Source organism: Urocampus carinirostris, chromosome 9 (assembly GCF_059441175.1).
Source record: "Urocampus carinirostris isolate Australia breed hairy pipefish chromosome 9, RoL_Ucar_1.0, whole genome shotgun sequence".
In the NCBI taxonomy this organism is placed as follows: domain Eukaryota; kingdom Metazoa; phylum Chordata; class Actinopteri; order Syngnathiformes; family Syngnathidae; genus Urocampus; species Urocampus carinirostris.
This window is the reverse complement of record NC_142357.1, coordinates 37,948,678-37,975,976: the sequence shown is the minus strand read 5'-3', so window position 1 is coordinate 37,975,976 and position 27,299 is coordinate 37,948,678. Positions and strand designations below refer to the sequence as shown.

At 38.9% G+C, this 27,299-nt stretch overlaps 1 protein-coding gene across 26 annotated transcripts in view; it reads left to right on the top strand.

Moving 5' to 3' along the window:
• Positions 1-27,299, top strand: part of LOC148360220 (protocadherin alpha-C2-like) — a 173,349-nt gene that overhangs the window by 126,393 nt on the left and 19,657 nt on the right. The window contains exon 1 of one of the 26 annotated variants that reach the window (XM_088343738.1): positions 678-3,434. The exons of 23 other annotated variants lie outside the window; for them this stretch is intronic. In XM_088343738.1, the coding sequence (XP_088199864.1) occupies positions 1,053-3,434 (2,382 nt within the window). In that variant the 5' untranslated portion in view covers positions 678-1,052. Of the gene's footprint in view, positions 1-677; positions 3,435-4,465; positions 6,974-11,593; positions 14,110-27,299 lie in introns of those variants that run through there. 2 more of the 26 variants (XM_088343739.1, XM_088343740.1) reach the window with 2 other exon arrangements.

Below are 27,299 nucleotides of genomic sequence, written 5' to 3'. Positions count from 1 at the left end.
TTCAAATGAATAGTGATCTTGTGTAAATGATGAGTTACTGTATTAGTGCTGCTCTCATTTGTGGTTTTGCTGGTTCATATAGCTGTAGGTATTTTCTGTGGATTCGGTTTGCGTAGCCTTTCTCTTTCTATTCAATGGGAGTAGGTGAAAGCAACTCAGAAATAAGCACTCCTGTGTCCTCCCATATTTCACAAACCTGCATGTCAGGTTAATAGGTCGGTTCAAATTCTCCCTAGGTGTAAATGAGCGTGAGAGTTGTCTGTCTTTTTGTGCCCTGCGACTGGCTGGAGACCAGTTCAGGGTGTCCCCTGGTCTCTGCCCGAAGAGAGCTGTGATTGGCTTCAGCTCCCCCGCGACCCAATACTGAAGATAAGCGGTGGAAAAATAGATGCATGGTACTCACAAATAACGCTGTCGGTGGTGCTAAATTTGACGTTGCTGCCCTTTAGTGGGTTCCTTACGTATGTTCTACTGTGAATAAAATTCTTGGCTCTGTGATGACAAAGCCAAAGCCTCGTGTATTTTAATCAGAATGTGTATGATTCATCATTTACTTTGGGTTTATTTCGTTATTAAATGTAAATACCATTTGACTTTATAAACTTTGTATTCGATCTTTTATTGTCTAAGTGATTCATACATTTTATTTGTTTTAACTGGTTATAAATCAAATAAATTGTATTATATACCGGCAGAGATAAAACATCCCGAGTAAGATACCATGTAAATTTAATGAAATGATAATTTGTAGTCCCGAAAAACTTGTGTTTTGTGTCTAATGTAGTCTTTATTCGACTTCCTTGGGCTTTTCTACTGTGAGGATGATATACCCGTTTCTGACCACACGGGGTTGCAAGAGACCGTGGATTCGAATATGTAGATGAGACGGGCGCTCAATAATCTTACTCCGCCCTGTACGGGAAAAAAAAAATCGCCATTCGCCGACACGTCACACGCAGAACAAGCTCGGAGACGCACGGATTCCGTTTTGGATTTTATAATATGGTTTGGATTTATGCCAGCCAGGAATCTGTCGCTTTGCCGCAGTGAAGATGAGGATGCATCAAGAAAGACGCAATTATTTTATCCTTTTCGCTTGCCTACTTTGTTTTCACGGCTCGGCCGCTTCGCAATTGTCATACTCGGTGAACGAGGAGGCAGACAAAGGCTTCGTGGTAGGCAACCTAGCCACGGATTTCAACCTTAACGTGCAAGAGCTGGACAAGAGAGCTTTGCGTGTGGTTTCCAATTACAATAAAGAGTATTTTGGGGTGGATTTACAGAGCGGGAATTTATTTGTAAAAGAAAGAATAGACAGGGAGGGGCTTTGTCCTAATGTGGCTAAGTGTGCGTTGAGGATACAAGTTGTGCTGAATGATCCGATGACTGCACACCGGATCGAAGTTAATGTATGGGATATTAATGACAATGCGCCTGCTTTTGTCGAAAATGAATATACTCTGGATATTTTTGAATCAGCTTCACCAGGTGAGCGGTACTTCCTCCCAGTGGCCGAGGACGCAGATATTGGTATAAATTCAGTGCGTAGCTATAAATTGAGCAATAACGAACATTTTACACTTGACGTGCATACTGAAGGAGACCATGGTGTATCTGCAGAACTAGTTTTGCAAAAACATTTAGATCGAGAGAAACAGTCAGCCATAACACTCACACTCAGTGCTATAGATGGGGGCAAACCCCCTAAATCTGGTTCTTTGAAAATATATATAAACGTGATTGATGTAAATGACAACGTGCCGACGTTTAGCAAGTCACTTTATAAAGTTCGTCTGAGTGAAGATGCTGTGGAGGGCTCACTTGTTTTTAAATTAAATGCAACTGACTTAGACGAAGGCATGAACAGTAAAATCATGTATTCAATGGTAAAAAGAAACCAAAACGAGGCCTCCAGTGTATTTGATTTAAATGCAGAAACAGGAGAAATTACAGTAAAAGGCCGTTTGGATTATGAAGAGACTCCTGCTTATGAACTTAGAGTTCAAGCAAAGGATCATGGCTCGGTTCCTCGTAGCGCAAATGCTAAATTGCTAATAGATATAGTAGATGTGAATGATAATGCCCCAGAAATAACAGTGACATCCTTCATGAGCCCAGTAAATGAAAACTCGGAACAAGGAACGATCGTTGCCTTGGTTACAGTAAGCGATAAAGACAGTGGAAACAATGGCTTAACCAGCTGTAAAGTCATCGGATCTGTTCCCTTCATGCTTAAATCAAACTACAAAAATGATTATTCTTTGGTTGTGGATGGAGCACTAGATAGAGAAAGTGTTCCTGTTTATGTTGTCTCTATTGTAGCCACGGATGAAGGGAGTCCACCTTTGTCCACAACAAAAGTTATTAAAGTGCAAGTTTCTGATGTTAATGATAATGCACCACAATTTCCGGAAGCTGTAATTAATGTTTATGTTAAAGAAAATAGTCCAAGCGGTTTTACACTTTGCTCCATAACTGCAGTAGATCCAGATTTGGATTCTAATGCTAAAGTGTCATATGCATTGTTGGATAATTATCCAAGGAATATTCCCATTTCATCTCTTCTAAATATTAACTCGGAAAGTGGGGATATAGTTACTCTTCAGTCTTTCGATTATGAGAAATTGAAGACGTTTGAGTTCAAAGTTCAGGCCATGGATTCTGGTGTTCCTCCACTCAGCAGCAATGTGAGTGTGAATGTTTTTATTCTGGACGAGAATGACAACAGTCCGGCCATTTTGGCTCCCTATTCCGAAGTTGGTTCAGTCAACAGCGAGAGTATCCCCTATACAGCAGAAGCGGGATACTTTGTGGCCAAGATCAGAGCGGTGGATGCTGACTCGGGCTACAATGCTCTGCTCTCCTACCACCTTTCTGATGGTGGAGAAAACCTGTTCCGGATTGGAAGCAGCACTGGGGAAATCCGAACCAAGAGGCGCATGAGCGAGCGTGACCTGAAAAGTCACCCCTTGGTGGTGTCTGTGTGCGATAACGGACAAACCTCCCTGTCCGCTACCGTGTCAATGGATGTGCTTGTGCTAGAAAACGTGGCCGACGTCCACGCTCCCTTCCGACACACGCCCAAAAAGGAGGAGAGTTTCTCCGACCTGCACTTATATCTGCTGGTGGCCATCGTGGCCGTGTCGCTGGTCTTTCTGCTTAGCCTGTTGGCACTAGCGGCCTTCAGGTGCCAAAGACAAAGGACTAAGGCGCCTTTCCACAAGTATGGCGCCCCAGTCATCACCACCCACCCCGACGGGAGCTGGTCCTATTCTGAAGCCGCTCAACAGTACGACATGTGCTTTGGTTCAGACACGCTCAAAAGCGACCTGGTGGTTTTTCCCACGCCTTTTCCACCCGTGGAAGCCGAACTGATCAGTATTAATGGAGGGGACACCTTCACCAGGACTCAAACTTTACCAAATACAGAGAAGGTAGGCTGACAATGATTTTTTTATTTATTTCCTATGCTGGGAGCTACTTACAAACTTAAGTATCATGGTATTTTTTAAAATGTCAAATATGTGTCGCAAAATTGGTTTGTAACTCATTTCAAAGCAAATAATTAGCAAAACATTTTGGGAGGGTTCTAATGTATTCATAGTACAAATGATGATGGATTGTAGGGCTGGCTTGTGGTTATTCTGCTTTAAATAGCTGGAGGTGTTTTGTGTGATTGTGGCTTTTATTTGCCAGTGTGGTTCTGAACTTTTGTACAGATTTTATATTGTCTTGCATAGTTTTTTTTTATTTCTATTCAGTGGTTGGGGTGAAACCACGGAAATAACACTGTCCGTGGTTCTGAAATTGACGATGACGCAATTGTGTCGTTTCCTTACGTATCCTGTCTTCTATCTCGGATGGAATACCAGGTCAGCACCATCTTGCAAATATTTGCCAATTCACTCTGACCATCTTTTTTTTTTAATTTTCCTCGTTTAACTCTTTCCAAGTGTTTCATGGACTGCAATGTTTAATATAATTTTAAGTGATGTTTACTGTATTTTTAGCAATGACAATAAAGACGGTTCTAATTCTAACGTAAAGGCCAAAGTTTCGTATATTTTATGAAAAACATTTAGTTTTTAGTTACTTTGGGGTTCATTGTGTTTATCATTTTTTTTTATAAAATATGGTTTTGTAAATATGGCCGAAAAATGCTTAATGCTTTAAGTGTTTCACTAATATTAACAAATACTTCGTACTTTAAATGGGCAGAAGTGACAAATCTTGACTACCATTTCAAGTACATTTAATGCAATGATGATTTGCCATTCTCAATATCGTATATTTTGTATCTAACGTTTGTTTTAATGGTCTTCATCGTGCCTGCATGTGCAATTCTACTGTAGGGGTGAGTTACCTTTTTGTGACCACACGAGGTCGCACATGACCGTGGATTCAAATATGTTGTTGTGAGGACTGCTCAATTTAGTAATGTTACTCCGCCCTGCACGTAAAAAAAAAATCGTCATTCACGGAGATGTCAGCCGCAGAAATAGCTCGGAAATACACGGATGCTCTTTTGGATTAAATAATCTCAATTTGCATTGATGTTGGACGGAAGTCTGTTGATTTTGCTGCATTGACGATGTGGATACGTCATAACAGACGCAATTTTTGGATTCACTTCGCTCCCCTTCTTTGTATTTACGGCTCGGCCGCTTCGCAATTGTCCTACTCGGTGAACGAGGAGGCTAACAAAGGCTTTGTGGTGGGCAACCTCGCCAAAGATTTCAACCTCAACGTGCAAGAGCTGAACAGGAGAAATCTGCGTGTTGTTTCCAGTTACAGTAAAGAGTATTTTGGTGTGGATTTACACAAAGGGAATTTATTTGTGAAGGAAAGAATAGACAGGGAGGGGCTTTGCCCCAATGTGGCGAAATGTGTGCTAAGGATACAAATTGTGTTGAATGATCCGATGACTGCATATCGGATTGAGATTAATATATTGGATACTAATGACAACGCTCCTCTTTTTAAGGAAAATGTGTACACTTTGGATATATTTGAATCAGCTTTACCGGGAGAGAGGTACCTCCTCCCGGTTGCTGTTGACGCCGACGTCGGCAGTAATTCAGTGAAGAGTTATAAATTGAGTAATAATGCACATTTTACATTAGATTTGCAGAGTGGAGGAAACAATGGTGTATCTGCTGAACTCGTGCTGCAAAAATCTGTGGATCGAGAGAAACAATCCCTTATTAGACTCATCCTCACTGCTATAGATGGGGGGAAACCTCCTAGATCAGGCTCATGTCAAATACATATTAACGTCCTTGATGTAAATGACAACGTGCCCACATTTAGCAAGTCTCTTTACAAGGTATATTTAAGTGAAGATGCCGTGCAAGGCTCACTCGTGATTAAATTGAATGCTACGGATTTGGACGAAGGCATGAACAGCAAAATTGTATATTCCTTCATAAATCGAGGCAACGATGATTTGTCAAATGTTTTTAATTTGAATTCAGAAACAGGGGAAATAACAGTGAAAAATAATTTAGATTATGAAGAGAACCCTGCTTATGAAGTCAGAGTTCAAGCAACAGATCAAGGCCCTGTTCCTCGTAGCACAAATGCTAAATTGCTAGTAGAAATAATAGATGTGAACGACAATATCCCAGAAATTACAATTACATCACTTATGACCCCAATAAAAGAAAACTCCGAACCAGGAACGATCGTTGCCTTGGTTACAGTAAGCGATAAAGATAGTGGAAAAAATGGCGTAACCAGCTGTAAAGTCATCGGATCCGTTCCTTTCACGCTTAAATCAAATTACAAAAATGATTATTCTTTGGTTGTGGATGGAGCGCTAGACAGAGAGAGTGTTTCTGAATATGATGTATCTATTCTGGTCACAGATGAAGGAAGTCCACCTTTGTCCACGACAAAGGTTGTTAAAGTTCAAGTTTCAGATCTTAATGATAACAGTCCACAATTTGCAGAGGCTGTTATTAATGTTTATGTTAAAGAAAATAGCCCAAGGGGAAATTTGCTTTACTCCATAACTGCAGTTGATCCCGATTTAGATGCTAATGCTAAAGTGTCGTATACATTGTTGGATGATTATCAAAAGAATATTCCTGTTTCATCTCTTCTCAATATTAACTCAGATAGTGGGGATATTGTTGCTCTTCAGTCTTTTGATTATGAGAAATTGAAGACTTTTGAGTTTAAAGTTCAGGCTACAGATTCTGGTGTTCCTCCATTCAGCAGCAACGTGACTGTTATTGTTTTTATAATGGATGAGAATGACAACACTCCAGCCATTTTGGCTCCCTATTCGGAACTTGGTTCCGTTAACAGCGAGAGCATCCCATATTCGGCCGAAGCTGGTTACTTTGTGGCCAAGATCAGAGCGGTCGATGCCGACTCAGGCTACAATGCTCTGCTCTCCTACCACCTTTCTGATGGCGGTGAAAACCTGTTCCGGATTGGAAGCAGCACTGGAGAGATTCGAACCAAGAGGCGCATGAGCGAGCGTGACCTGAAAAGTCACCCCTTGGTGGTGTCTGTGTCCGACAACGGACAAGCCTCCCTTTCCGCTACTGTGTCAATGGATGTGCTTGTGCTAGAAAACGCTGCAGACGTCCATGCTCCCTTCCGACACACTCCCAAAAAGGAGGAGAGCTTCACCGACCTGCACCTTTATCTGCTGGTGGCCATCGTAGCCGTGTCACTTGTCTTTCTGCTTAGCTTGCTGGTGCTAGTGGCATTCAGGTGCAGAAGACAAAGAACGGAGGCGCCATTCCACAGGTACGGCGCCCCCGTCATCACCACCCACCCTGATGGGAGCTGGTCCTACTCTGAAGCTGCTCAACAGTACGACATGTGCTTTGGTTCTGACACGCTCAAAAGTGACCTAGTGGTTTTCCCCACGCCCTTTCCACCCGTGGAAGCAGAACTTATCAGTATTAACGGAGGGGACACCTTTACCAGGACTCAAACTTTACCAAATACAGAGAAGGTAGGCTGACATTTTATTTTGCTTGTTTTGCAAATAATCGCAAATGTGTCAAGTCATGTTCATTTGTATATCCCTTAATCACAAAAAAGTCTGAAAGGGCTTTGGAGAATACCATTGCAACAACCCCTGGTCGGAAACATACAAAAACTCCAAAAAGTTCAGCATGAGGAAAATTTAAAAACGTGGTCGCACATGAAGTAATCCCCTTTCCCAGACGACAAGGCTGCAATAGATGTTGCAAGGGCATCAACAAACAATACAGCCAACATCAACATTAAATATAGGTAATAACAGAATGCAATAAATTCCGTTGACAGCATTCCGTTTCAAAATCTTGACCGGCGCAGCAATTCCTATGGTGGCTGTGTCCAAGTGCCACTATACGATGGCTGAGAACGCATTATTATGTCTCTCATATTTCTGATTAATGTTTTGTCACAATATTACGTTGGTAAGGAATTGCAAACCAAATATGAGAAAATTACACACATTAGGTTCCAATGTATTTACATTTTTATACAAATAATGTTGGATTGTGTATGCCGCGCTCATATGTGCTTGTGGTGGTTGAAATAGCTGAAGGTGTTCTGTATGACTGCATCTATATGTCAGTGTGGTGCTCTATCCATATCTTTTTTGCATAACCTTTCTATTTCTATTCAGTGGTCGGAGGAAAAATCAACTTGTAAGTACTGCTGTCTATGGTCCTGAAAATTACCTTTATGCCTTAATGGTCTGGTCTGATGGTCTGCATTTTAATAGCGCTTTTCAGGTCAATGAAGACCTCTCAAAGCGTTTTACAATGTGCTTACTTGTGTATTATATCATTGATAGATACAATTCTTGAGTGTGTGATGCAAGGCCAAAGACTAATATCACTACAAATATGTAGTTCATTGCTTACTTCAGGGTAATTCTTTTTTGCATTTTAATACCATATGATATCGTTAACTTTGCAATCGTATTCAATAACATAAATTGTGTGCATATATTTGATTTGTTTTAACATGTATCGAATAACTCTTTTGTGATGCTCATAGGCAGACGTGAAAGTTATTGTGTAAAATCCCACGAACATTTGGTACTATAACAATTTGCACTACCGAAAAACCTTTTTGAGTACTGTATACGTTTTTGTAAATGTTTTAACACGTTGACAGCCTTTTGGGTTCAAGTGTTGATATTTAACCGCTAGAGGTCGCAGTAGACCGTCATTTATCCCAACCTGCGTTCTCACGGTTCGGTGCAACGTCATTCACTGATTTCATTGTGTGCGCTGCACATAAGAAAATATTCTGTGGAGGGGAGTAGCAGACGGAATATGGACGATCGGGTGTTGTTTTGTGGATGAAACACTGTTTTTCACAACCTGGGATTCTTTGAGATTAGCAATGGCTGTCGGACAGAACCCTGCAATCATTTCCTTGTTATTTCTCGGTATTTTATGGCGTGTTTGCAACGCGCAGATTTACTACTCGATTCCCGAAGAGGTGGACAAAGGAACCGTGGTGGGCAACCTGGCGAAGGATTTAAACATAAACGTCAGGGAGCTACAAACTCGGGATCTGAATGTAGTTTCTGGTTACAGTAAGGAATATTTCAAGACTAATTTTCGGACGGGGGAGCTTTTTGTTGCAGAAAAGATCGACCGAGACGAGATTTGTCAAAAGGAGGGGAAATGTATTCTTAATTTCGAAGCCATATTGAGAAACCCGATGACTCTGCAAAGAATCGAGGTGGTTGTTGATGATTTAAACGATAACGCACCTCGTTTTATGGAGGAATCGCATGTAATTAATATCTCTGAATCTTCACCCACCGGTGAGCATTTTTTACTCCCGCTTGCTCTTGACGCCGATACCAAAGCCAATTCTGTAAAGACCTACAAGCTAAACCCTAACGAATATTTTTCCTTGGATGTGCAAGGCGGTGGAGAGCAAAGCGTTTCTGCCGAGCTGGTTCTGCAGAAATCTTTAGATCGGGAAAAACAAGCCAACATACAATTAACCCTAACCGCCGTGGATGGTGGAAAACCGCCCAAGAGTGGAACTTTATTATTGCATGTAAATGTTTTAGATGCTAATGACAACACCCCATTTTTTAGTCAAGTGCTTTACAAGGCTCAGGTGAAAGAAAACGCACCAGCGGGGTCGTTAGTGATCCGTTTAAGTGCGTCAGATTTAGACGAAGGAGAAAACAGTCGGCTGAGGTTTGCTTTTGTGAAACGTGCGCATTTTGACCCGGCGGAGGTGTTTTTCATTGATGAGGACACCGGTGAAATTACAGTAAAAGGAAAATTGGACCATGAAACGCAAGCTGCTTATGATATACACGTCCAGGTGAGTGATAAAGGTTCGTCACCTCGGAGAGCAAACGCAAAACTTCTGATAGAAGTGCTTGATGTTAATGATAACGCTCCAGAAATTTTAGTGACGTCACTCATGAATAGTGTTAAAGAAGATGCTGAGATTGGAAGTGTTGTTGCTTTGGTGACAGTAACTGATAAAGATGGAGGGAAAAACGGCAACACAGCGTGTAAACTGAGTAAATCTGTGCCTTTTAAGCTAACATCAAATTATAAGAACTATTATTCTTTAGTTGTGGACAGCTCACTCGATAGGGAGGAATATTCTGTTTACAATGTGACGCTTACAGCAAATGATGAAGGTAGCCCTCCTTTATCCACCACAAGTGTGATTTCTATTCAAGTTGCTGATGTTAATGATAACCCGCCGCGATTCTCTGAACCGATTATTAATATATACTTGAAAGAAAATAGCCCGGTCGGAGACACGGTTCACAGGATAACAGCAACGGATTTGGATATGAACGAAAACTCCAGAGTAGCATATGCGCTATTGGGAGAGGCAAATGGTGCTCCGATAACATCAGTTATGAATATTAATTCTGATAGTGGTGATGTTGTGAGTTTGCAGTCTTTTGATTATGAGAAGTTGAAGATGTTTAAGTTTAAAGTTCAGGCCACGGATTTTGGAGTTCCTCCACTCAGCAGCAATGTGACCGTTAATGTTTATATTTTGGACGAAAATGACAACAGTCCAGCCATTTTGGCTCCCTATTCGGAACTTGGTTCCGTTAGCGAGAACATTCCCTATTCGGCGGATATGGGATACTTTGTGGCCAAGATCCGAGCAGTGGACGCCGACTCAGGATACAACGCTCTACTCTCCTACCACCTTTCAGATGGTGGCGACAACCTGTTCCGCATCGGAAGCAGCACCGGGGAGATCCGAACCAAAAGGCGCATGAGCGAGCGAGACCTGAAAAGTCACCCCTTGGTGGTGTCGGTGTGCGATAACGGAGAAGCTCCCCTGTCCGCAACCGTGTCTATGGACGTGCTGGTGCTGGAAAGCACGGCCAACATCCACGTTCCCTTTCGACATGCGCCTAAAAAGGAGGAAAGCTTCTCAGACCTGCACTTGTATCTCCTGGTAGCCATCGCAGCTGTATCGCTGGTCTTTCTGCTCAGCCTTCTGGCACTAGTGGCCTTCAAATGCAGAAAACGGACGGAGGCGCCTTTCCACAGGTACGGCGCCCCCGTCATCACCACCCACCCCGACGGGAGCTGGTCCTACTCCGAAGCCGCTCAACAGTACGACATGTGCTTCGGTTCTGACACGCTCAAAAGCGATCTGGTGGTTTTTCCCACGCCCTTTCCACCCGTGGAAGCAGAACTGATCAGTATTAACGGAGAAGACACCTTCACCAGGACTCAAACTTTACCAAATACAGAGAAGGTAGGCTGACAATGTATCTTTTTTATTTCCTATCCTGGCAGTCATTAGCACACCTAAGTCTATCGTGGTATTTATTTTAACTGAGGGGGACACCTTTGCCAGGACTCAGACTCTTCCTAACTACTAGAAGGTAATTTAGACGACACAAATACGTTTCAAAGTGTGATATGCAATGGTCATACTGGTGGGATTAAGTCCAAATTTAATAAGAACACCAAATTGCCCCTAGTTGTAATGGGCAAATGAATTGTTTTTGTATGTCCTGCGACTAGCTGACAACCACTTCAGGGATTACCCTGCCCACTGCTCGAAGATAACTGGGTATGAGTTTCAGCACCCCTGCCACCCTAGTGGGAATACTTTGTACAGAGAATGGATGGATGGATGGATGAATTTACTTTATAGGTGGTTGTAACTTGAGCTGGTACAGTGGATTAGTGAATGGGTGCTGTTAAGGCCAGAGAACATCTACAGGTGCAAAGTGGGAGAAGATGTGAAAACCGTGTATTTTGATGAAACTGATTTTAAACATTCCACTTATGAGTATTGTCATGCTCTGAAATAGTTTGATGATTTAATCACCTCCTTGGTCTTCATAACAGCTTCAATTGGTGCTCTGAAACTTGTGTATGAAAAGTCATTTTGCCTCGTAAATGTTTGGTGGGGAAAAATTATGTATAATTCAGGAAGTATCAAATTATTCCACGTGCTCTGGTGTTAAACGAGTATTGATAACTATGATAACTTGAACAGTATTACATTGTTTGCTCAGAATGTAGTAATATTGTGGATGTTGTCTTGATTTGAAAGAAAAAAATGTATATATTTGACCACTAGATGTCCCCCTCCAACAACACATGGAAACGCTCCTCCCATTCCCACATAATTGAGAAACGCAGAATGATTCTTTGTTCGCTGTCCACATTGTGTCTCGGACCCAGACGAGTTAAAATGTTTCCTAGTATTATTCTGTCACATAGATAAGAAGTCAACCCAAAAATGAAACCAGACGACATTTTTCGGATTTGGATATATTTGTCTTTCTTTTTCTTTCGTTTACGCAGTGGAATATTTGCACAGATTGTTTATTCAGTGACGGAAGAATCGATCCCCGGTACCACTGTTGGGAATTTAGCGAAGGATTTTAACCTTGACGGACATGATTTAGAATCGAGAGGTTTGAAAATATCTGGACCGAACGCCCGGTATTTGGAGGTGAACACGAAGACAGGAATACTCTTGGTTAAAGACAGAATTGATCGGGAGGCTTTGTGCTCTCGTCTTGAGAAGTGCTCTTTGGAGGTAGAAGCCATTGCGAACGCACCGCTTAATCTTTATCGCTTTGAGGTTGCAATTTTGGATATCAACGACCACTCCCCGAATTTCCGACAACCTGTGATTGTACTGAATGTGTCAGAGTTGGCTTTTATTGGAGAAAGATTTACATTACCAAGAGCATTTGACGATGATGTCGGTATAAATACGGTAAAAAGCTACAAACTGAGTCAAAATGCGCATTTCTCTTTGGATGTGCAAAATGCAGGCGAGCAGTCCACGTTTGCGGAATTAGTTCTGCAAAAATCCCTCGACCGCGAAAAACAAGCCCTAATTAAGCTCTCTTTAACTGCTCTGGACGGAGGAAGACCTGTAAAATCGGGAACGTTACAAGTTACAATAATCGTGCAGGATGTTAACGATAACATTCCAATGTTCGACAAAGCGTTATACAAAGCCACAGTCATTGAAAATTCCCCGCCCGGTACTAGCGTTTTATCCGTGCACGCCCGTGATTTAGACGAGGGCCCGAACGGAGAAATTGTGTATTCTTTTATTAACCACGACGGAGATAACGACGTGGATAAATTTGCAATTGATTCCAACACGGGAGAAATTACAGTAAAAGGGGAATTGGACCATGAAAAGGGGAATGCTGTTGAAATTCGAGTGCAAGCTAAAGATAAAGGCTTGAATCCCAGAGCGTCCCATTGTAAAATACTTGTAGAAATCGTTGACGTGAATGATAACCCACCGAAAATCACTGTGACGTCATTAGTTGACGTGGTGAGGGAGGACGCACCCCTAGGAACTATGGTGGGACTTTTAACTGTGAAAGACAATGACACAGATAAAAATGGTTTGGTTAATGTTAAAATAAATGAGCCTGTGCCGTTTAAAATAAAAAACGCGTATAAAAATCATTATTCTTTAGTGGTAGACGACGCTTTGGACAGAGAACAGGTTGCCAAATATACTATCACTATATGTGCCTCTGATGAAGGGGCCCCCTCGTTATCCAGTACAACTGAAATAACTGTACATGTGTCTGACATCAATGACAATGCACCTCACTTTGGAGATCATGTGATCTATGTTTTTGTTAGAGAAAATAGTCCCGCTGGAACCGTTATTTACACTTTAAGTGCAGATGATCCAGATGTGGGTGAAAATGCGAAAATATCGTTTTCGGTTATTAATGGAAATAATCCCAAAGATGATATAGCAAGGTCAAATATTAATATAAACTCGCAGAGTGGGGAAATCGTGGCTTTGCAATCTTTTGATTATGAAAAGTTAAAGACGTTTGAGTTCCAAGTTCAGGCTACGGATTCTGGTGTTCCTCCTCTCAGCAGCAATGTGAGCGTTAATGTTTTTGTGTTGGATGAAAATGACAACAGTCCATCCATTTTGGCTCCCTATTCCGAACTCGGCTCGGTTAACAGCGAGAGCATCCCCTATTTGGCGGAAGTGGGATACTTTGTGGCCAAGATCCGAGCGGTGGACGCCGACTCGGGTTACAATGCTCTGCTCTCCTACCACCTTTTGGACGGTGGTGACAACCTGTTTCGGATCGGAAGCGGCACTGGAGAGATCAGGACCAAGAGGCGAATGAGTGAGCGTGACCTGAAAAGTCACCCTTTGGTAGTATCAGTGTCCGATAATGGAGAAGCCTCCCTTTCTGCTACTGTGTCCATGGATGTGCTGGTGCTGGAAAGCGCGGCCGACGTTCACACTCCCTTCCGACATGTGCCCAAAAAAGAGGAGAGCTTCTCCAAACTGCATTTGTATTTGCTCGTGGCTATCGTGGCTGTGTCGCTGGTCTTTCTGCTCAGCCTTCTGGCGCTAGCAGTCTTCAAATGCAGAAAACGGACAAAGGCACCTTTCCACCGGTACGGTGCCCCCGTCATCACCACGCACCCCGACGGGAGCTGGTCTTACTCCGAAGCCGCTCAGCAGTACGATGTGTGCTTTGGTTCTGACACACTCAAGAGCGATCTGGTGGTTTTTCCTTCGCCCTTTTCGCCTGCGGAAGCTGAACTTATCAGTATTAATGGAGGGGACACCTTTACCAGGACCCAGACTCTTCCTAACGGCGAGAAGGTAATGCTGATGACACAGACCTTTATCCTAGCACAGTAGACCACTGGATACAACATACAGTATATCTTTTCTGAGGTGTGGATCGTAGTGGTAATTATTTAATGTGTTCCAAACATATGGTACCTTAGGTAAAACATTGGAATAGTATAGACATTTTAAGCATTAGTGAGAAAATACTTGTTCTTCTCCGCTACGCCGCTCAACAATACATCGTTTTATTCAGCTCGAGCAACCCGGTGGTTTTACCTACACTTCTCCTGCCTAAGCCTATCTGATTATTGATAACAGATGGGACACCGTTTCCAGTACTCAGATTTTATTCAATACTCATAAGGTAGACTGACAGTTTGACAAAATCTTGGGTTTATTCTGTGGTGTTACAAGCAAGCAATACATTTCCTCAAAAAATAGTGTCAGAAAAAACAACAACTCTGTAACAGACCCAGGAGTAGAACATTTTAAAAAGAATCCCATTACATTTGGCCGAGAACGTCATTTTTTTTCTCTCACAAATAATCACCTGTGAAAGCCAAAATTGATCAGTACTAATGGAGGAGACACCTTTCCATGGACTAAGACTTTACCTAATATTAAGAATTTGAGTTAAGTTATAATTTAGCCAAATGCGCTGTCCTTGGCACTTACCAAAAGCATGCTTGTTGTGGTGTAGTCTCCCTCCATTGTTTGAAAAACTAAGGTACAAGCTTCTTTGAGTGTTGGTTTGTTAGTTGTTAGGGTTTGCTCATTTCCAATGACTCTGTGAGCAAACTGTTGTTTTGATAAAGGACTTGTGCTTATCATATTGTTGTTATACCGTAAATACCCGGATCAGAAATGCTGCATACATTTTCAGTCGTTTATGTTTTAACAACATCCATTCTCCAGTATTTCTATTGAGGAACATGTGAACATGTTAACATACCTCAGGCGAATGCTTCTTACATACAATTTTAACGATTTAATTTTTTTATAAAGTTTTCTAATTGCCATTTGCACTTTGCAAAGTCAGTATCGTCTAACTTGCTGTCCATCAGGCCTTGTATTTTATCCTTCTAAACCCAGGTCAGATTACCTTTACAAGCCTAGAGTCCAGTTCTTTCGCACATTTTTTATGACTTTTTTCCCAAAAATCTTTTTTTTTTTTTTTGAAAATGCTTTACTGCAATTGAAAACAATACAGTAAACATTTTTTTGCACCAAGATTAGACATGTAAGTCTAAGATAAGCATTTAGTAAAGAATAAGAAAAATAAGATGAAAGAATGTCAGAATAGATAGGAAACATATGTACAAGGTAGTTCTTGAAGACTGGCTAAGGTTGTAATAATAGTGCAGTGAAAACAAATGCATCATAACAAAAGTGCAATTGAAAGTAGTCCAATTGCATCCTCATAAAAGTCAAATAATAGGATCTGAGTACCCATTTTAAATGTAACTGGCAACATGTATATTTTTCAGTTTTGCACGCTTGTTTAGGATGGTAACGGCCGTGGAGAAGAAACTGTCTCTGAGCCAGTTAGTCCTTGTTTTTATGGAGCTGTAGCACCTACCAGAGGGCATCTAGTTGAAAAGGTGGTGGCCGGAGTGCGAAGAGTCCTTTATAATGTTGTAGGACACTTGATTTTTTTTTTAACATGGTATTACTCTGATAAAGAATCATTTTATTATAATTTTCATTGGGCAAATCTGACCCACATCAGACCTGGCATGAATGAATTTTAACTTTATTTTCCTCTCTCCTGCATTCATGCCTCCCATTCCTTCTATGCTCAAAATGCAGCTATTATTCCCCTCAACCAAGCTTCTTCCTCTCCCTTCTCCTTGCTCATGCTCCACTTTCCCATCCCCCTCTCTCCTTCGTAACCGATTGCCGAGGAGGAGAGCAGCTGAGGGAACTAACTGAGAATTAATGTCCATCTCTGCAGACATGTGCCAGAGTGTTGCAAACATGATCTAATTTATATTCATTAGCATTCCTAATGTGTGCCTTGCTGGTGCATTCATTTTGACACATCATTCAAAAACACACTGTCTCTCTATTCTTAAGATTTAAGAATTATATTTTTTCTATGTAATATAACGACTGGAAAGTTCAATCTGTGACGCAGCAGATCCGTGACGTTGTGAGTCACTTAGACGACGTGACCTGATTTCAGGGAGTGGTCCGCCATAAACAAGCGTGCTCCTACCGTAGAGGGAGATTTTACAGAGGCTTTGTGTGCTTACATGCAGCCAAAGCACTATTTGTGTGCCTGCGTGGACAAGTGGGTCATGATGCGGTTTCAAGATGGCCGCAGTAGGCTTTCTGAGTTCTTTTTTTTCCCCTATCTGATATTTCCTCCCCTATGCTATGTTTTGCCTTGAGCCCTCTCCTTGCATAAAAGTGCTTCAGTGTTTTTTGTGCACGCCGCAGCTCTCTGTATATGAGCGGAGAAGGGCTAGGGGGGAGGGGTAGGTAATTTTCCGTTCCCTGCTGCTGCAGCTTCAGCATCACTCCAGCTATTCCTTCTTCTGGGCGGGGCGGACAGCGCCTCATGACCATCGTTGTGGTTATTTTTTGAAATTCTATTATAGTTGAAATAATCATTTTGTGTTTTCGTTCTTTTCTTTTCTTTAATGTTTTTACATGTTTTTTTTTTATTAAATTGGTCTGGTCCTTGTCATTTCTAAAAACAATTTTTGTTTTTATAATCAAATTTGTTTAATTGATTTTGTGTGTTTATTTATTTTAACATTTTTTTTACGTTTATATTTTATTTGTCCAATGTTGCGGCAAGGCAGGGCAATTATAAAATAAAAGAGAGTTCCAATCGTGTTATTTTAAAAATTCTATTTATACTTATTTTATTTCAATTGTATTTTATTATTTACTTGATTTTGTTGGTATTTTAAAAAAAATATTTTTTCAAATTTTTGATTATCGCATTTATTTGTCTATTGTTGTGGCTAAAAAGCAAGTATGTTTCCATGTTATATAATTTATTTGTGTTTTTTAAAAGATTTTTTAACAATTATTAATTTACGCTTTTCTTATATTTATTCTATTTAACTATTTAAAAACTATTGTTTTTATTTTGTTTCATCTTAAGGCATTATTTTTTTTATTTCTTTTTCATTTTAATTTGAACTTGTTTACATTTTATATTTTATCTTTTATTGTAATTATTTCATTTTATTTTATGTATTTTTCGTTTTGATTTTACTTTTTAAATATTATTTATATTTTACTGTATGTATATTAAATTTACTGTTTATAGTATTTTAATTCTATTTTTATATTTTCTTTTTATCTTTATTTTTTATTTCTTTATGTAATTTTTATTCAATTTTTTTATTGAATTCATTATTTTACTTTTATTAAGAATTTATACTTCAGTATTTATTTTTTATTTCATTTTATTATTGTGTTTTCTGCATTTGATTTATTTGTATTGTATTTTTTTGTGTTACATTTTGTATTTTTAATTTTTATTGTTTTCAAGTTTCATTGTATTTTGTTTATTGAATTTATTTGTATCATATTTTTTTGAAATATTTGCTTTTAAATATTTTTATTGTAGCTGGTGTTATAAAATGTATTTTCATTTCATTTAAATCATTGTATTCTCTATCACTTATATCCATATTATATATTTTTATTGTATTTATTTGTATATTTGATTTTTTATTGAAAATATTTATTTTAATGTGAAATTCTACATTTTTGTTTTTATTGTATTTTTTTATTGAATTTATTTTAATTTTTTATATTTTTATATAAATATATCTCCGTATGAATGTGTATATATATCTTTTTTTTTTTTTTTTTAACAATGCCCTTTTTTCAAGCTATCTTTCTGAAGAATCGATCAGTAGATGGGTTAGAGTTTCATATGGATTTTTCTAATGGAGTGACCTCAGCTCGTGCGTTGTGAAAGCATTCTAGCTCCCTTGATGCTGGAGATTCGTGCTTGAGAAGAATGTGTCCATAAATTATATTTACTGCATTAAAATGACTCAAGGTTGAATAATACAATGCAGGTTTCTAATTTAATATGAATTGTTTACAATGCCTGTCGTCCCTTTTTTTGTAGCACTTTCTGTTGTTCTCCCCCCGACAAGGGCGTGTCCTTTGTGCAAGAAAGCGTGCTGTCTCTGGTTGCCGTGGCAACTGCCTTAATGAAAGGATGTACTCCTCCGTTTCCTTAGGAGCCGCACTTGCCTTCACTTCTTGTGAATGCCAGCTCGAATAAAAACGGGCTATCTTTGTCAGAATGAGCAGAAATATCACACAGCAAGATATGGCATTAATCTGTTCCGAAGTGAAGAACGCAAATTATATTGCCTTAAAGTCCGGGATGAACACGTAATGCTTTTGGAGCTCCCAGTACCACAGATAAAGCCCCCTACCAGGTTTTGTTTAGCTCCTGAGATATGGTTGATTCCGTATTGTATCATACAACGGGAATCATAGTTTTCCCACCCTAGGTAACTTCTTGCACTTTTTTTTTCTAGTTTAGTGAACGATAGAAAATTACTATTATTATTTTTTTCTCTGAAGTGATTTTCGCCCACTTTTGCTGGAATATAAAATTTAAGCTACCGATGCTGCCTAAATTATAGTGGCTTATTTTATTTAATGGGGAAATTTGCCTTTTGTGCCTGTTGAAAATGAAAGACTACCGACAGAGACCTCAGAAACTATTGCTTTATCTATTTGACCGCATTGGAATCATTTTATTAACTTTTTAGAAGGTTCAATTAGGTTCACTACACTATATGCACCATTTGAAGGAATTGATCATTTAGGTACTCCGGCCCTCAGCTTGTACTTTTTTTTTTTTTTGCCTTTCGTCCATTTGATTCCCACACATCTGGTATATACAATAAAACAATGTTATTAATAAATATACATATAAAGGAAAAACATTTTTTACGTTTGGTGTGCTTTGACTTGAGCTGGTGGAGTGGAGTAGTAGGTGAATGCAAGAGGGGAAGAAGAAAGTAAGGATTTCCATTTTTAATGATAGACCTGATGGTTTATTGTATGCGGCCATCCAACTTAAAGAGGGCAGCCGTTTGTGTGACTTAATCACATTCCTTGATCTTAGCAAGATTTGTTTACATGGTTATCATGTTTGTTTCTTAATTCAGCATCACTGGGAACCAGAGTGTATGAATACAGTATAAAAAATACAATATTGTATTGCCGCAGCACAGAAGATTCGAAGCTGAACAAAGAGGAAACGATTGTGGTAGGTAGTTCTGCCAAAAGTGTATCAGAAGTTTCAGGTTTGCCGTGGGGCAGACTAATATCAAACTAGCATTTTATATAAAGTTGACGAATAGCAGACAGGCATCCAAGTTAAAAGTTTGTGTGGTTTTGAGCACACAAAATGATTTGTTATTAATGTCGTGTTTTTGGGGAGAATGCCATAAAGAGGGGCCAAACAATATATTTTTCAACACTGTGAAGTGAACAAAACTGTATTTCGGGGGTCTATTTTATATCTTTTTAAGAATTTAGTGGAGAAGGAAGTTTGTGAATTGAACTGGAATAATGTATGCAGTTTGAGTTTGTTTTAAAAAGACTTGTTCAGAAAAACACATTAAAAAGAAGCCTTGGAGCTGAATTGAAAATATTCCAATTAGTCACAGCAAAAGTGGGAAATAATTTATCACCCCACTTGTTTGTCTCTCCCTCGCCTTGCCCTGTTGGGAGTGGCATTGGGACGTTGTTTGTTGTCATTAGATTAGCTGGTCACGCTCACAACAGCAAGGATAAGGAATCAAAATGTCCAAAGCCTGCCTGCATTTCCTGATAGCTTTGTTAGGGATGCGTTTGATTTATGCACGAACTGAATGTTGAACCCCAGAAGGAGGGATTGCTGCTCTTTTCTACCTCCCTCTTTTTCTGTGCCCTTTTAGTTTGAATACAAGATCCACTAGGGATGAGCACAAACACAAACATAAGAATGTTTCTTCTATAATGTGTTCACCGGTGTATAGGGATTAACATGTTTGAAAATGTTAAAGTTTGCATTTAGGCCCAAACAATGCTATTTACACAATATTCTGGATTACAAAATGCTGTTTTTGTATCAAGGTTGAACTTTTGGGAATTAAAAGCGGGAATTGGTATCCGTGCAATTAAAATATTCCTTTATTTATACTGTATCACTGATACCACTCTACCAGTCTACTGTATATGAGGGTTGTGATTAAGATTTTCTTCTATCCTTATATTTCTTCAATTTATTTTTTAAAACTTTGAAGTAGTTTCAAATGTACAGTACAAAACAAATACTTATTTTTTATCCATCCATTCATCCATCCATCGTCTACAACACTTATTTTCAGTAGGGTCGCGGGGGGTGATAGAGCCCATCCCAGCTGTTTTCGGGCAGTGGCAGGGGACACCCTGAACTGGTTGCCAGCCAGTCGCAGGGCACACTGGGACAGACCATTCACACGCTCATTCACCACTAGGGACAATTGGACCGGCCAATTAAGCTGACATGCATGTGTTTGGAATGTGGGAGGAAATCGGAGTGCCCGGGGGACACTCATACAAGCACGGGGAGAAAATGCAAACTCCGCACAGAAAGGCGAACGCGCTAACCACTCAGCAGCCGTGCCGCCCTGCTATGGTTTTGTATTGTTTTATTTTTCAACCATTTTTGGTCAGAACAATAACAATTGGATGCTCTAATCTTGAGTCAGCATCAATACAATAGTAGATGTCAATACTAATCATTATCGGACCCATAGTAGACAACTACAATGTCATAGTTCTTGGTCTGGGGGAAAAATATGTATAATATATATTAATCACATAAACAAACTTGCAGGTACACTATTTAATTCCAGTTTCAGTGTTCATTTTACCAGATATTTACAATATATTATATGTAAACAAAATAAAAACATGCAATGCAACAATAAAAATCAGTTAATTGTGTGTTTTTTTCTTTAAACGCTGACAAACACAAGAGTTTTACCCAGTTGGCACGACAATTTGGTAATTTCGATTATAAATTATTGTTTTACAATCATATTCCATTGCTCTTTGGCTAATTTTAAGTAACATTTTTCTACTTTACCAGTTTTTAATTGGTATCGGTATGAAAAACAATTACAGTGCAAGAAAACCCCTTGTAAATATAAAACGTAATACTCAAGATTTTATGTCTATTAATGTTATATAATATATGTAAAAACTGTTGGGGTTTTTTGAGTCAATTCGAGCAGATCTACTCAAAAAGACATAGTTGTCACAATTGCAAGACGTGACGTCGTTGTAAAGTATGTGTAGTTGGTATTGGCGGAGTCTTGACAGTTACTGTATATAGCATTGATTCATACTTAGCTGATTTTTCTTTTTTGTTTTGCTAGTTCCAGAGGGTGTAACGTAGGATATGTGATGTGATCTGATTCCTGAGGTCACATAAATGTGGTATTTTTGTGTTTGGTGTTGTTGCTTCTGAAGCAAATCTCTTATCTTCTTGCCTTACAGCTGGCAATATTATTCATTTGGGTTGGCGCCATAGAAAATTGAATGAAAATGAAATACCCTTGATGTGCTGCATGAGTTCTTGCTCTCAGGCGCCATCTCCCTCACAGTCATCGCAGGGATTATGCTTCGGAAAGCTTTGGCTTAATGGGAAAAAAGGTTTTGGAAGTAGGGTAGCAATCACGTGGCTGGCACTTGTGGCACCGATTTGTTCCAATAGGGGGACCACTATCATCATGAGCTGGTCTTATGTTGTCTATTCTGCCTCCTCCAGGTCTTCCAAAGTGACATTTAAAACTATGTAAAGAAACATTAAATGTATAAAAAGCATTATTAGCACTTCATGACTTATTTTCTTCTGAAAACATACGTCAATTTAATTTAAGACATAGTGAATGATGCATTTATCTTTCATCCAGAGTTTGCAGGAATATGTTTTTGTTCCACGTGACGAAGCAGGATAAGCGGTACAGAAAATGTATGTGTCAAGGTAATTCTGTCAGGGTGTGGCGGGAAAAGCGGATGTTATCAATGTAAACACAAAACAAGGTTTTAGTAAAGGTTTTATTCAAAGAAAAATAATGGGTATCGGATATTTTACAGGACAGAACAAAAAAGTTAGCCAAATCTACAGAATTCAAACCGATAAAGGCTACTTTAACACAGACTTGACTAGACATCCCTCATGTTGACATATTTACGGGATCTAAATGAACAAAACATATAAATAATTAAACTTGGGGCATGTTAAACAAAAAATTAGCGTGCACTGAACAAATAATGAATGGAACAAATACAAACTGGTTTTAACAGATCAAAAAACAAAAGAAAGAGGACACAAAGATTATTCACACTTGTTAGACCAACACCAGGTATAATAGAAAAAAAGGAGCAACAACTCAAGAAATCTCTTCTCACACAAGGTGACAGAACGACAGTGCCATGACGACCAAACAATAAAATATGTTGCAGCCAGCTAATTAGATCTAACTAAACAAAAAACATGAAAGGAAGGAAATGCGGGATATGTTTGCTCAGAAACTAGCTCTTAACTGAACAAAACATAAAATGAATATGACACATAATATATCGGAACACAAACTAGCTCACACTAAACAAAACATTAAAGAAAGACAACACTGTATGTATTGGAATATCAACTGGTCCTAACTGAACAAAAAATTAAAGTAAGATGCCACAGGGAACAATCTCACATGTGGGTAGAGCAACTGCATAATGTTCAGACTACAGCCCTTGACTTTGGGCCTAGCTCAATCCAGAAAGACAAAGGCTACGGACACTAAATTTCGATTGAGTCAAACGGGAGACTGTCGTGTTACACTTACACTCTTTCACCGACTTGCTGCCCTCACTGCATTTTATTGACAAAGTATAAGACTCAATGAGACATCTGGGTCTTGTGAACCCAGCAAGGGGCAAAGAGGAATGTAATAAAATTACATGGGTAAATAGATAAAAAACTAAATAGAGCACGCATGTCTTGTGACACCACAAATAGGCCAAAAAGAATGATATATGATACATGTAAAAATATTTTGTCAATCATATGCATAGCTTTGTGTATCATCTTAGTAGCAAACCATTTTTCCCTGTGAAGCTAATAGATTTGAGCACTCAAAGAGAGACAACCATATGCCAGAAGAGATGATATGAATGGCTTTTATAATGGCCTTTTGCAGTATTAATGACGATGAGTCTTGGGAATGATGACGCCCTTAATACATGAGTGTTTTTGCAACATTAATGAAATGGAGGATTGAGGACGATCAGGTTATGGCAGAGTGAGAACATCATATTGGGTTTTGCTACGTTTTTTTTGTCAACTGTTTTTACATTTCTGATTAAGGGTGAATTACAATTGTTGTTGCATTCTTGTTTTTGATCATTAGCACTATCGTTGAGTGGTCATGACCATATTCTCAGATGTGTGTGCCTTCTTCTTAATTATTGATAACCACAAGCTTTGTTTCATTGTTTTCACATTTTGCTTCTTCCTCCAGGATTCATAGCGAATAAATATTGCAAAAAAGATACAGTATCACCGACTCGCAAAATATTTTCGAAGTACACAAGATTTCCAAACTGAACGAAGGGAAACAAAGGCTTTGTGCTCAGCCAAAAGTATATCGGCACTCTCACAATGCCGTGACCTAATGGCAGACCAGCCTTTTATATGATGTCGACCAATAGAGACAGGCAGTAAGATTTTTCTTTAGGTTTTTGAGGACAATTAAGAATTAATTGTTCATGTCCTATAGTCGGAAAAATAATGTAAAGAGAGTCAGAAAAACATCTTATTCCACACATTGAACCTTGTATACCAATTAAGGAAAAGCAATATTAAATGTGAGTTGAATGTAGGTTGTGTCCAATGACAATAGCAATTAGCGAGAGCGGCCCAAAACTTCATGATGCGATTCAGGCGACTGTCATTTGACGAAAAAAAAGTTGATAACTGGATTAGTCTCACCCAGGTGGAAAAAGAAATTGGTCGCTCTGTGGAATTCAATTAAGCATGGGAAGATGTCATCATCGCGTGTGATGGATGTGTAAAAATGTCCCAACGTGGGTTGAAAATGTGAGATGGAAAGAAAAAGGGCAATGCGGATGGAGCTTGTTGCACGAGATAAACCTTTTAATGTGCCAAATGAGCGGTCCAACATGGCCCATCGGGAAAATCTTCCAAATGTCACCAATAGCGTGACTGAATATCCGTGCGAAGCCATCAGAGACTGTTGAGCAAGTTTCCCCTGTTTTTTTTCCCCTTTATACACGTTTTTTTATTTTTCTGGGAAATCCAAATCATGTACAACACATGCACTGCATTGTTTTCCTAATAATGAGCAATACCAGTGGTTAATGAAGTCGAGTTGCATAACAGTCTGCGTCTTATTTGCATTCCCCGAACTCTTCATCTGCACCTCTCTCCTCCTCCCTCCTTTTCCTCCTTGCTAACTTGGAGTTGTTTCCGAGTGAGTCAGTATCTTCTGCCACTGATGATTTTTTTTTCATCACTGTGGGCAGTTTGCATGGGAGTGGGAAAGAGTGTCACTATATCAGGAAAGAAATAATGAGAAGCACAGTGTGCTATGACAGGAGGATAGTTTAATATGCAATTACTTAAAAAAAAGTAATTTATTTATCTGATCTCGGAGGATTAAAAAAATCGGTTTAAATGTTCTGTTAAGGAGCTTAAATTCTGAATTTTCAGACAATTCTTGACATGACTTAGACGGCCAGATCACCTTGAAAGATATATACAGACACTGCCCTACTGACGAATGAGATTACGGACAATAGTGCGTAAGTTAAATTTGTTCGTAAGTGGCTCCAGTGCTATATTTTGTATGGAATGTATGTTTAAGGTTTATATAAGTATGTTTAAGGATTTTATAAGTAACCTGTATTGTTTTGAAACTCAAAAATAAACGATGGATAAAATAATATGCTCTATAATGTTACAAAGCAGGCTGAATGATAAAGCATAGTACTGAAAAACAAAGCTACACATTAGGCGTGGACATTCTTTGGTGTCTGTAACCCTTTGGGACTCCTTGTGATTAAAGGCAATACAAATGAACATGAATTGACTTAACTTTATTTATCTTTATAGTCATGTTTAACTTACTTTTGGAAGAGTTGGGCGACTTCCTCCTCTGTGGTAAAAAGTGGACGAAAAAAAGTGATCCAACCATTTTCTCAACCACATCAAGCTTTCTTATTCCACTTTTATTTCAAAAGAAACGGCTCGCCTCTTCTTTATACTTCACACCAGCTATATTGAATGGATGTACGAGATATTAAACAATAAAAATGTCAAAGTTCTTAGCGTGCTAGCGATACAGTGCAGTGTGTCCAGTATACACACACACAAATTAAGAAGTAGAAGCCGGATTTCTTCTTCGGGGTGGTTGCTGGGGGACCTTTCACAGCGCCATACCGCAGAAAGAAGCACTACAGCACTGTCCTCTACTCGGAAAAAGGTGCACACAATACAAAATCTAAATCTTACAGCAATGTCCGGATATTTTTTGACATCCGAAAAAAATATTAGTTTCCACCGTTTTGCGTAAGTCGAATGTTTGTAAATAAAGGAGCGACTGGATATATAAAATGTTTTTATTTATAAAATAGATATGAAATAGATCATCTTTTTTTCTGGGTACCTCTTCATGTCCATTTTTTTTTTCATTTTTATTTTTCGCATTTTTGCAATGTTAACATGTTTACAACATGTCACAAAAATGCAAAACAAATATTGAAATTGCAGAAACATGGAGATACTTTTTTTTATACCAACCCTCGCAATATATAATAATGTTATTATCTTTTTTTTTTTTTTACTCGACATTGTTGTTTCTAATGACATTTCACTATTTTTTGATGCACATATAATTAGGCCAGTTTTCAGTCTTTGCATTTTACCTGTTGAGTATTGTTTATCCATCATACTATTATTTTGTATCTTATTTTTATCTTTTAAGTCTTTAATACATGGTTAACATGAAGTGCCACGTCAAATCTTATTTTGGACGTTATGTAATTAATGACAATAAAGACAATTCTATCATATTAATGTACTTATAATAAAAATATATATAATATATATGAAGTGAGGCTGCACGGAGGATGGGTGGTTAGTACGCAGCCTCACGGTGCGAAGGTTCATGGTTCAAGTCCAGCTACCGCAGCCTTCCCTTGTGGAGTTTGCATGTTCTCCCCCTGCCTGCATGGGTTTCCTCTGGGCACTCCGGTTTCCTCCCACATTCCCAAAACACATGCGTGTCAGGTTAATTGGCCGGTCCAAATTGTCCCTAGGTGTGAATGAGCGAGAGAATTGTCTGTCTATGTGCCCTGCAACTGGCTGGCAACCAGTTCAGGGTGTCCCCTGCCCACCGAAGATAGCTAAGATGGGCTCCAGTGCCCCCGCGACCCTATTGAGGATAAGCGGTGTAGATAATGAATGGATGGATATATGAAGTGTGCAAATAAAAATATATATTCATGTAAAGGTTGGTTGTTTTACCTTGTAAAGTATGCAATTATTTTTGAACAATGTTTTCAGAGTAAAACATTTTTTTTTAAATGTTGGAATTAATATTATTTCAAAATTTTGTAAACTGACATTCAATTCAATGAGCAAAGTTAAACAAAAATACCAGGCTGCTGAATTAAAAACATTGGATTAAAAATACACAAAAAGTAAAAATCAATATTAAATTAGTAAAATAGCAAATAATACCTGCAATAGCCATTTTCACTACCACTTCTCAGACCAATAAGTCAGTATTCTCACCCCGAGTTGTCATGGAAACCAATTGCTCATATTTCTATTTTTCATATCAAATTTTAGTTTTTACAACATGATGACAGATGATTGAAAAATAAATCTTCACAAAAATATTGGCCTCTTTATCTTCTTACAGCTTCTAATTTCTTATATTTAAACTGCCACAAATGCTCTGCTCTTCTTGTAATATCGACCCAGTATCTAATTTTTAATTTATATACCTGCCCATCTCCAACATGCACATTATCTCATAATTTCTGGTTAGAATTGTATGTACAGAAAGATAAACAACTACTGTATGTATTTACTGAAATTTCCTCCCCAAAACTCGGCCGTTATTCATCCACAATCCATGAGGACATGAGAACAATCCATTAGAAAAATCGTT